Source organism: Lepisosteus platostomus, chromosome 8 (genome assembly GCF_059453375.1).
Source record: "Lepisosteus platostomus isolate fLepPlt1 chromosome 8, fLepPlt1.hap1, whole genome shotgun sequence".
In the NCBI taxonomy this organism is placed as follows: Eukaryota; Metazoa; Chordata; class Actinopteri; order Semionotiformes; family Lepisosteidae; genus Lepisosteus; species Lepisosteus platostomus.
The window spans coordinates 30865990-30878105 of NC_142618.1; the positions used below are offsets into that span (position 1 = coordinate 30865990).

The 12116-nt window shown below is 37.1% G+C and overlaps 1 protein-coding gene across 3 annotated transcripts; it reads left to right on the forward strand.

Moving 5' to 3' along the window:
- Window positions 1-726: 726 nt before the first annotated feature.
- Window positions 727-11294, forward strand: arf1 (ARF GTPase 1). 3 transcript variants are annotated; one of them, XM_088643091.1, is made up of 5 exons: window positions 727-857; window positions 4560-4747; window positions 5878-5988; window positions 8216-8340; window positions 8792-11294. In XM_088643091.1, the coding sequence occupies exons 2-5, from the start codon at window positions 4600-4602 to the stop codon at window positions 8951-8953; spliced, it is 546 nt and encodes a 181-aa protein (XP_088499217.1). In that variant the 5' UTR covers window positions 727-857; window positions 4560-4599; the 3' UTR covers window positions 8954-11294. The 3 variants fall into 3 exon arrangements, with proteins under 3 accessions (XP_088499217.1, XP_088499219.1, XP_088499220.1); XM_088643093.1 differs by having other exon boundaries at window positions 800-892; XM_088643094.1 differs by having other exon boundaries at window positions 815-862.
- The last annotated feature ends 822 nt before the right edge of the window (window positions 11295-12116 follow it).

Below are 12116 nucleotides of genomic sequence, written 5' to 3' on the forward strand. Positions count from 1 at the left end.
ATTAACTGGAATTGACTGAAAAATGATTTGAACTACATGTAGAAAACCTTCTGACACTATAGAATAAATAAAACTATATTCAAAAAATAAAAATAAAAAATAAAACTAGTTTGCCCCCTTTAAATTGTCGCAGATGTTTTGTGAGTCAAGGAGGGGGGGGGAGTCATTTCAGTAAAATTGTATTTGTATTTGGAACAGTATTTACAATACACAAACACATATAACAATGTATACTCAAGAAAATGAATAGAACGTTTTTGGTCTTGCAAGAATTCAGTAGTTCATATATTGAATTAGAACTATAACAGTCATTCGGTTATTCTGGTAGCATTCGGGACATCGAAGAATTACTTTTCTGGACACTCCACTCAAAGCACTTTATAGGTAATGGGGACTCCCCTCCACCACCAATGTGCAGCATCCACCTGGATGATGCGATGGCAGCCATAGTGCGCCAGAACGCTCACCACACATCAGCTATCATTATTTGATATTATTTGACTTGTGTTCCATTAATAAAAAATGAATTAATAGAACATACACGTTTCATAATGTACTATTAGCCTAGAAAACATTTACCAGTCAAAGCAATTTACCAAATGTGATCTTTGCTAAACTGACAGACACGATGCTAAACAAACTGGCATGTCAGTCTTGGTCTGGACACCCTCCAACTTGTGCAGTAAGTCCTCCACGCCGCCGCGTTTTCCAGGTTTCCGAGAGCTGCTCTCGAGGGGAAGGTGTATTTGCTAAATTTTTCCGCTCCCCCCAGGAAGATCCGGTGCACTGACGTGGCCACAGGGAGCCGCCATCTTGTGGGAACGCCTTGAAGAGGAAGCGAGCGGTGCTGTGTGGTGGTAAGGTGGATGGTGAATTTACTTAATTTTTAATAGTATGACATGAAAAATCCCATATATTACATACGTTTGAGAGCACAAGCCAGCTGAAACGCGGGAGAAGTACGTGGGCGGGCAGTCGCAAGGTTTCAATTTGACAGTAACACCGGGCCGGTTTTCAGGACGGACGCGATAAGGAGAAAACGGCCGATTGGCCTTTTCTTCTCAAGGTGTTTTACGGCTGTCTTCCTGTGATAATGCCCACGGTAACATGGTACGGAACAACAAAAATGCGTTTTCCCAGGAAACAATCCTGGCGGAATTCAACTGTAAAACTGAAATCGGCCGAAGTTATTGCAACTGTTTTCCTTGTGAGACGATGTCCATGGTCATTAGGCCCGAGTCTCCTCGGCTGCCTCCTCTGTGTTTTCAGGAAAATGTAGCGTTTGTGACTGTAAAAATGATCTTCAAATTGAATGCATGTAAAGTGCATGGGAGGGGGATTTAGCAGTTTAGTATTGGGTTTGGGGAAGCCGCGTAATTTGCAGCCGTTGTGTTAAGACGGTCCTGTTCCTTTGTGGGACTGCACGCAAGCACGCGGAACCGGAACCTTGGTGATCCCTTCGAGGCAGCGCGAGCGCTGGGCAGTGCAGGAGGCTAGCAAGCCCGACTCCTGGCCCAGCATCGCAAAACCATCGTTTCGTTCTCTACAGGTTACAGTCGTGGTTGTTCCTATCGCATTGCCTTCCCCTGGCTAAAATAAGCTTCAGTCAAGTCAAGATCTCAGCATAGAAACCTGGGCGCGGTTTTGAAATAACGTATTTTGCTTCTTACTGACCATTTGCCAGTACTATTAAGTTACCGCCAGCGTTCTTCCCATTTCCATTGAAGTCTTTTTTTATTTTTCAGAGTTGTGCACATGTAAAAGCTCCCCCCCCCCCCCCCCCCCCACACACACAAAGTGGAACATTCCGTGATCACTTTCAAAGGCCTAGCAATTTGAGGGTGTGAACAATATGCTAGCTGTTTTATTTCCTTAATAGGATGACTAGCAAATAAGAGTGTGAGAGGTTTAAAATGAAGTCTTTCGGCTTATCTAGCCTGTACATATGTTAGGAGTTCATTGGAGGATCTCATCCAGCTGTTTCTTAAAAGAAGCCAAGGCAGCAGCTGTAACAACACAGCTCGCTACCTTGTCCCACCACTATTTGTGTGAAGACGTACCTCCTTTCCTTAGTGCACTTTCCCTAAGACATCTTCAGACCTGACACCACATTAATTTCTTCCATGCCCTAGCTTGTTGAGGTGTTTTTTCCTTGTGCAGCTATGTGGAGCTGTGTTGAAACATCTGAAATGACCTCACTGTTAGGTGGGTGGTTATTTCAGCTAACTGATTTTTTACCATCATTGGGGAATGCAAATGCCCTCACCCACAGCTGTACCATCTTCACATGAAAGTATAGTCCTTAACATGGAGAGATGTTTAGCTGGAAATAATTGAATTAACATTTCAAGTTGTTCAGCCTACTTCATACAGTCCATGGGGTATATTCAACTTTTTTGCTATAAACCTTTTTTTTGACCGTGTGTTTTTGGGTAGCTTGTCAATGAATTAATTTAATAGCCTCCATTTTTTAAGCTTTTGTAGGATGCACAATCTTATGATTGCTTGTAAAATGCTGTCAACTTGTCAGTTCAGAAAAATATATTGGGAAGAGGTGCAAGACCAGGACACCCCACAAGCTTCCAACATCTTGTTTTATCACTTGAATTCCAGTTTAAAAAAAAAATCTGCATCTACCTAAACGTAGCACTGGGCTGTATAGCCAGCCATGAAGCATTCTTCATAACAAACCAGTTATAGCTCGCAGACATCTGTGTTGCATAACTGAAAAAGCAGAATTTCTGTGGGGTAACATCACTAAACAAGTTATCTAGTTTTTAGTTCTACTTATCTGATGTTTATTTCTTAAACAAGACATAGGGGTATTTTACTCTTGTGCTAGAGCTGGAGTTGGCAATAAAAGGCCCCTTTTGGAATGTGAATTAAGGAAAATGTAACAACAAGAAGACCTGTGAAAGAGGGGTGATTGAATTAATCCTGTGATCAGTGAGTTGTTCAGAATCCAACACTGTCTAGTATGTATGGATGTGCAGAATTTATTCATGCAGTAATAAGCACATCATTTGCCATCAACAGTTCCTGATAGTATATGTTATTTTTTTTGTTTTTACAAGGTGGCAAAAAACCTAAAAGTGTGTTTAGAAGTTTTTCAGATGCTTTTATCCATACTGTCGAAATACTGGTGGTCTTGAAAAAGTAAACTCTTGATGGAACACAATACTTTATGCAGAAATATTTTTTTCCCTTTGTAGCTTGCATTCATTATCATTATCATAAATTAGTCAGATATAGTATGCCATAAGAAAATAACAGTCATGGTCTCAGTATATATACGTGTACAATGCTGCTTCTGTATACTATTACTTTTGATAAGTATACTAGTATAAATAGTATACAGGGTGGAGCGGTGGCTCTGTGGCTAAGGATCTGCGCCTGTGACTGGAAGGTTGCCGGTTCAAATCCCACGGCTGACAGAGGAATCCTACTCCGTTGGGCCCCTGAGCAAGGCCCTTGACCCCAACTGCTCCAGGGGCGCCGTACAATGGCAGACCCTGCGCTCTGACCCCAAGGTTCTCTCCCTGTCTGTGTGTCTGTGTCTCCATGGAGAAAAGCTGGGGTATGCGAAAAGACGAATTCCTAATGCAAGAAATTGTATAGGGCTAATAAAGAAACATTATTATACATTACATTATTATAAATGTTTCATTATTAGGAATGCTCTGTTTTTGCCATTTTATTCCATAATTGTCTCTGAAGTTTCCTTAGATAGATAGATAAGCATTCTTGGTTTTAGGTCCAAGTGAAAACCCTTTAGACACTTGTCCCTCAGTACAATTGTAACCAGGCTGGATTATGCTACTGTTGCTTCTGCTTACAGTGGAATTCTTGTGGAACATGGTTGGAACTTAGAACAACTTTGTCAGCTGCTGCTTTTGTGTGTATGTGAAAGACTTTCTTTTCAACCATAACTAGGTCTGTTCTATGATTTAATCCCCCCCTCCTCCACGTGCTGCATGTTACTGATGGCTAAGTCATTTGACAGTGGGTTAGCAATTGTTTTGTGCAAACAAAAGAGCTTGGAAGGCCTAGTTTCAGTGTATGCAGGAGACAGTTGTGCCTCTTTTTCTAACCGTTTAATGTTCCAGAAGCTTTGTTGTAAAACCTAAAATTCTGCTTGTGGCAATTGGATGGTCAGAACATCTCAAGAGCTGTTGACCATGTTTAAACCATGTTAAAGCTTATAGCCCTGTCTTTTCTAAACTATGTCTTATATGTAGTCAATATTGTCTTTAGCATAATCCTTTCCTATTGCAAGAAATTTTGTTCTTTACCGTTGTGATATTCTTATTTCTGAACTGCTGTGAATTTATCAATTCATCTAGATTTAACAAAATTTGTGAGGGATGGTAATTGCCTTGGAATTAAATGTCAATTTTGCCTTATGATACTTGTAAAAGTGATAGAATCAGTTGAGAATCAATTTGTATTTCCCTTGCTCTATATACCCTTTCAGAGTAGACATAAGAAATTGAAAGTTTTTGTGCTTCATTCATCTGTCAGTATGAGATTATTAATTATTCTCATCTCTTTGCTTTCAGATTTTTCCTTGGCCAGTGTTGGACACTTTGTGTTTCAGCCATGGGAAATGTATTTGCAAGTGTCTTCAAAGGCCTATTTGGCAAGAAAGAAATGCGAATTCTCATGGTAGGCCTAGATGCTGCTGGAAAGACAACTATTCTTTACAAACTTAAACTTGGTGAAATCGTGACTACTATTCCCACTATAGGTAAGTGGTTAATAATAAACTTTATTTTATATCTCGTCTTTCAAGGTGGCTTCTCAAAGTACTTTACAGAATGACAACAACAATAAAAAATATACACAATATGTCCACAATGAGAAGAGACAGTAGATGGGGGGTACTGAATACCGTAGGAGCAGAGGGGTAAAGAAGGTTTTGAGTCTAAGAGTTGATGGAGTTTAGAGAAGGTGACTCACTGGTATCCTTGGAATGAGAGCTCCAGAGCTTTGGGGCATAACAGGAGAAGGCCCTGTCACCCATAGAGTGTAGACATGCTTGGGTGATAGGAGACCAGAATAAGAACAGCGAAGGTTGCGATGTGGGGAGTAGGACGATAGTAACTTGGACAGGTACTGAACTGCCAAGCCATGCAGAGGTTACTCTTGGCTCCATTTGATGAGCAAAAATTACAGTGCCATCCATATGTAATAATAATGGCTGTGAAACCTGAATAAGAAACAGGTTGGATATCTTGCTGTAAACAACTCTAAAAATATTATCTATGATTGTAATAGCATTACACTGTATGATGCATATTTGTCACATAACGAAATTCCATGGGAAAGCATGGGAGTCACATTTATTTAAACCTCACACACCTTCTGTAACATTTGTTTTGCAATTGAAGTGAAATCTTTCACAACTATACAGTGGCCTCTGAAGGTGTCGTGTTTCTCTGGAATGGAAAACATTAAGTAGTAGCAGCAGCATTATTGTCAGATAGCCCTATGAATACTGCAGGCAAATGTTCATAGATCTTCACACAATTGGGGGATGGTTATAAAAGAATTCAAAAAAAGCTGGATCTAAAAACTTACCTCAAACTGTGATTCTATACCACCCATTTCTATCCCTGGATGAATACTACCAATAATCTTGTGAGGGGGAGAAATACATTATTAGACAATTACATTTATTATGTTAGTAAATAACACTAACATGAAAACCGCTTTTGAACATAGTTGACAAAGTACACTTTTAAAAGACATCTTGGACCGCTTCTGTTGGCAAAACTAATACTTTGGTATTTCTTGAAGCTTTGTTGAAAACCTGGGTTTGCACCACGTTTTCTCATTTCAGAGATGTCTAATAAGAGGTTTTTCTGTGCTTTGCAGGTTTTAATGTTGAAACAGTAGAATACAAGAACATAAGTTTCACAGTGTGGGATGTAGGTGGTCAGGATAAAATTCGACCTCTGTGGCGTCATTACTTCCAGAACACGCAGGGTAAGTTTTATCTTTTCCCAGACAGGTACAAGTGTGTTTAATGGAAAATATCCAACATAAGACAAATTGTGGAACAGTCACTTAGTGTGGTAACATGAATAAAGGCAAGCCTTTAAGAATGAACCTTTGTTAGAGACTGAAATGCCCGGAAATCAGAGCCAACATACTACTGAAATGCACTGTTTCTTGAGCAGCCTTCTCAGCCTCTATTCTGTGTATCTATATATCTGCAGGTTTTAAGGTCAGGCTGATCTGAACTCTTATATGACCTAATATTAGGATTAATTTAATCTCTTTAGGCCATATTCATAAAACTTAATTGTCATGTTAAATCTTATAAGGAAAACACTACAACGGAAGTTGGAAAGTGACAAATCTTCCAGCATATTCAAATACCTTTTGTTGCATTGGAATTTGAAGTTTTCTACTTACAAAGTGGGTGGTAAACTAATGTTAATATTTACGAATTAATGTGCTTTATTTCAGTTCCTTACCATGCTGCAGATTGCATTTTGTAATTAAAATTTTGCAAAGATTGCAATGAAACCACTTGATAGTTTTAGCTGAGGATTCAAATTATGTTGCATGGAGTTAAGTTTAATTTTGTAATTATCTGATATCATTTCAGTAGTTACGCAGTTAACATTAGCTTGGTACTCTGTAACCAGTTGCTTTTAGGTTTTAGCGAAATAGGAAAAGACCTTAGTTTTCTTATGTGATGATAAATTCTTAAATATTAAAAGGTGATCTACAAGTATCATTAAAAGTTTAAATGTGTGCTAAAATTATTAATTTAGATATAAATATTTCAGAAAACTGAAAAATTAAAAAAATAATTTTGCTTTGGAGCTCTTAAGCAATGTCTAAAATGTTTTTGCACATTAAACATTTTAATTTGCTTGCAAATAATATTGTTAAACAGTTCAGTACAAACAAAAGCAAGATAAAACAATGCGTGTCGCCAATTTGTGAATTAACTGTAGACTGTGGTAGTGTTCTCTTTTACTTCATACTGGTAAGCTGAATACAATGCTAGAAGTAAAGAATATATTTAAAAATGGACAGGACATGTTAACATGGTAAATCTACCTGAAACAGGATGACTTTGTGTATTTCATAAATATAACTAAATTAATTAAACCTTGGAACTCGTCAATTTGTACTTATGTTTCCTAAAATTAAGTCTGAAAAAATGCTTTCTTTACAGTGTCGTTTCTATTTAAGAAATTGCAGGGTTTGCTTTATTGTGTGAGCTGTATACATGGAAGAAATTGAGTGCGTCAAGGAACTAATATGAAACGATAATGTGGATTTGGTGGCAGCAACTGTTAAATGCAGGAAAAGATTCTTGGATGTACGAACTTGAAAATGAACATAGCTCATGGGTTAATTAACGTTGTTGCATGACTAACATTACTTGGAAAAACACCCCCGGGATGAGAATTAGGATTGTGGTTGTACATGATTGCATACCTCTTATGCCTTTCACTAACCGATACAAAAAGAATGATTACAAAAGGTTTACCTAAATGTCACAAACGGCATAGAAAACACTGCAAAATGCCTCATATGGTCACTTATAGCATCACATGCTTAAGTTATTTGTGTGCCATTTAGTAGCCTTTTACTGAGCTAGATAGAATTTGATATTGTGACCAATTCAAAATGTGATTCTAAACATTTGTAACAAGCTAAAGATTACTGTCGAGATTAAAAAACTTAAGAGTTGGCCCTATGTCTGAACTTTTGAAAAAGATGGTTTTGTTAACTCTTGTGTACTGATTGTACTAACATTATACAGCAAAACATTGTTAAATATATCCGTTTTATCAGCTTTTGGAGTTGATTTTCTGCCTTGACAATCTATTCAATTATTTTATATTAATAATCAGAGAACTTGAGAAGCTACAAATGAGCAAGTAATGTGGATTTTGAGCTTGTTTACTAGTAGCTAACTAATCTAAGAATTTCAACCAGCTGTTTTTTTAAATAAGTAAGGGTATTGGCTTCAACAGCATGGCCTGATAGTTTCATATTCCCACAACCCTTTCTATAAGTACTACTCTGTTATATACATAAAATGTTCAATATTTGGAAAAAAAAACTAGCACAGTATTATTGACTAGATATTCAAAACATACTGCTGCCTTGTGATGAATGGCGTATAGATTTGTACAACTTTGCACATTATGCAACCTGGTCTTAATAAATATTCTTTTGATTACAGGTTTAATCTTTGTGGTAGATAGTAACGATAGAGAACGAGTAAATGAAGCCAGAGAAGAATTAATGAGAATGTTAGCGGAAGACGAGCTTAGAGATGCTGTTTTACTAGTGTTTGCAAATAAGCAGGTATGTTTTAACTTTCTTCATTTCAAGGCTTTACTCTTCTGTGTATGTTATTGCTTTCTATATAAGTATTATAAAGCTGTGTGCAAGAACAAATAGAATATTAATGGTGAAAAAGCAAGCAGTTAGTATTTAATCATCTAGTCCTTATAACCTTAGACTCTTCCAGCTGACTTTTGAATAGACAAGTATGTAATGCCTTTTGTTGTACATGAACAATTTGACTTTTTCAATTATTTATCTTGTTTGAATGTTATAGAAATGTGTGCTTCTGTTAGGGTGAATTACAATGTTTAATTTAGCCGTTATTCTGATTATAAGTGCTTCGCTGTAAAACATAATACTTGGCTCTTGTATCGCACACACTGATGGTTGAATCTAAGCAATATTAAGTACATTGTCTTGATTTTATCACCTTTAATTCTAATAAGTATGCTTTCTTTCCATGGTGCAGGACCTTCCAAATGCAATGAATGCAGCAGAAATCACAGACAAGCTTGGACTGCATTCTCTCCGTCACAGGAACTGGTACATCCAGGCCACCTGTGCCACCAGTGGCGATGGTCTCTATGAAGGACTGGACTGGTTGTCTAATCAACTCCGAACCCAGAAATAACTCCAGTCTTGTGTCCTCTTTCCAACCTCATCTCCTCTCCTTCCTCCTGCTTTATTCTCTGATGTGGCAAACTGTACTACTTTGTGGTATTGAGTGCCGGAAGCCGACCTCATTTCATTTCTGTTGTCACAATATGTATTATGAAGCCACACCTTTTAGTTGTGAGGGGAACGAGCTCAGAAGCAGTTAGATTTCTTATTTAATGTAAATAGTCTTTTTTGTAATGAGGCAGCTTCTGGCACTCCTATGCAATATTTACTCAGCCTTTATTCTTTTTCTCGTCCATTTTTGTACAAATTTTGACTGACGTACCTCTGTGTAGTACTGGAAAAGGAATATAAGAACCTCACAAATACTTATTTAGAAAGGTCCATATGACACTTTTAATAGTATCCAGTTTCTTTCCATTTTCTGATCTCCATGTTGAGATTTTCTTTTAATTGGATGCTGATTTTTAACTTCTAGTACTGTATGAGTGGTGCAATCTTGAATCTTATCTGTCACTGAAAGTGAAGGAAGCCTGTGAAAGCGCACAGATGCACTACTCTCAATGAAGTGGTTACATTAAACTCAGCAGGTATTAGTCATGCTTTAAAACTTCAGACAAGCTTGGCATTGCCTGATGCGTACTGTGTAGTTACCATGTAATTAACCACAGTCTGTGATGCTAATGCCAAGGCGAAGTTCATTTTAAATCCTGTTGGTTCTTTCATGAGCCTCTGCAGTTTGTCATTTGAAAGGACTGATGGCTTAATTTTTTTTGCCTTTTTTAAAGTTAATAAAGGTCGGGCTGGATTATGCATGGAGTGTCTTTCAGGTCTCTTAAAGCTTAATGATGTAAACAGGCCAAGAGTCCAATAATTGTTTCTTTTTAAAACTTACCAGTGACAATTTTCTCTGCACATCTCTGTCCCTTTTTTGCTTCATGAGTTCTGGATAAAATATTCATAGTGACTTACTGCTTTTTTTAACTTAGTTGAGTTACCAAAAATACCTTTTCAAGTCATTCCATTCAAGTGTTATGTAAACACCTAAATCCGGTCTTTTCAGTGCAGCTGGATTTCGTTTGAGCTACAAGGTCAGATTTGCCATTTCACCAAAAAGCCTATTTTTTCCTGTTTTGATCAACACTGAAGATTAAGTTGTCTGGAATTAATTTGTGGGTCTTTCTCTTTGGGTTGTTTTTATTTCATAGTGTGACTTTTTTCTTATTTACTCAATTGTTTTTTATGTAAACTTATTTTCATTTTGACAGATAAGCACTGTAATTAAAGTTATTAGAATAAAATATGAAAGGCATTCATGTCATTTTGTTTCATGAATTAATACCATCTGCTCACACAAGAATATTGCTGCAGTCAGATCGCAAATTAAAGGAATGTCAGTTGATGACATCGATTTTGCAGACCAGCAAGGGTCTACTAATGCTCTCAAGTGAAACTTGGAGACTTGATTGCAACAATTAGCTTAACTTGCATGTGACATGAATTTGTGGGGCTCAACTTCCTTTTTCAATGTAGAACATGAACTTAGAATGGAGTCTTTCTCCTTGGCATTGTGAAAGGAATACAGTATTGAATAATGCTGTCCATGTTTATTTATTTTCAGTACCTCTGGTGTCTTTTCCATCAGCACAAAAGATCCTCTTTGTTTTCAGGTAACTCTTTGTAAAATAGGCTTTTAGCTCCAGGATCACAGGTTGTCTCGCCTTCCTGCGGTGGCCAGAAAGCAAATGCGACTAGTGCTGCTGTAGTGGGGTGACACAGAGGAATCTCTTACTGATTGTGTACCTGTAGTACTGGACAGTTTCCATGACTGTTGTCCAATTCCTTTGATCCTTTTATCCTTTGCATTGTGGTTTTGTTGCACAGAAATAAGCACTAACCCAGACGGACAGATGTGTTTATGCATCAGAATTGAATTGTTACCCTATTTAAAATCGGGTATTTTGATTTGAGGTAACAAAAATATTTTTTGTTCAAGAAAAAACTGGTCTGTGAGCTGTTTCCCTGATATTCATTAATGGGTTTCACTGAAAAGTGAAAAAAAAAGTGTATAAACATGTTAAAAATACTATGACACTTTTCATGAAAGTGAAGTCATGCTTTCAAAGCAAGTGGTACATTTTGCTGTCCTATTTTGAATTGTGATATGGTTCACAAAGCTTATTTTACACAAGAATTTTGTAACTTTGGAGACTTGAATGATACAAAGAATTATATTAATGACCCAAGAGACTGAATGGCGCATGTGCATGTTTTGTCAAAAAGTATGCATCTACTCATGCCAAATGTACTATAGGTCTTGTTTCTGGTATAAATAAAAGGAAGTTCTCAAAGTTCTCAGATTAATCGATCAGTTTTGTTAACAATTTCTTGGACAAATTGAACACAATGCTAGAATATTATTGAACCACAAATCTTGGAAGCTACGCACAATTACATGTACATTTCATTTCCACCTTTTTCTCTTCCAGAGGTATTTCTGGATTTTTTATCCAGGTCTAGCTGGAGTTTTGCAAATGTTTGTCAAACTGATACTTCTCCCAGCAATACAACTTCATAATACACTTCTGTAATCATGGTCTACTGTTACTAAGGAGTCCTTAATTTACAGAGAAAGGTTGCTACTACATTAATGTGCTGTAGATTAAATACTGTTTGTGAGTTATTACCTCCTTGGATCATAAAGCTTGGAGAGAAAATTTCATCTTGCACCAACCTGGCCATTTGTAATCTGTTTACCGCCACCGACTTAAGTTAATGGCTCATTAATTTTGCATAGTGTTCTGGCAGATCTGTATTTTCTCCATATTCGGCCTTGGTCAAAATGGTGTGTAATTTGTTGATTAAAGGCTATTTAAAAGAGATCAGATGAAATGGCGTTCAGAGATATTTGAATTGTTAATAAATTGAGGCACTTCTGTAGGATTTACATATGCTTCTATTGCTGATATGGTTCTGGGACACAGTAAGTTATGGAGAATTTGGTGTGACATCCTGTTTATAGAAAGAGAACTGAATGTTAAAAAAAAATGTGTTCATGCTTCCATAAAATGTTATAAATGTTATATAATGTTTTATAAAACTGATTTATAAAAAAAAAAGGTTGAGAAACCTTGCTCAAAACTACATAAATAGCAGTGTCCCCTCTGGAATCCCAC

Bases quoted from the DNA above. Each gene is read 5' to 3' on its own strand.
- arf1 (XM_088643091.1), top strand. From the start codon at position 4,600: ATGGGAAATGTATTTGCAAGTGTCTTCAAAGGCCTATTTGGCAAGAAA. The intron at 4,748-5,877 runs GTAAGTGGTTAA...TGTGCTTTGCAG, and splicing joins GACTACTATTCCCACTATAG to GTTTTAATGTTGAAACAGTA. The intron at 5,989-8,215 runs GTAAGTTTTATC...TTTTGATTACAG, and splicing joins TTACTTCCAGAACACGCAGG to GTTTAATCTTTGTGGTAGAT.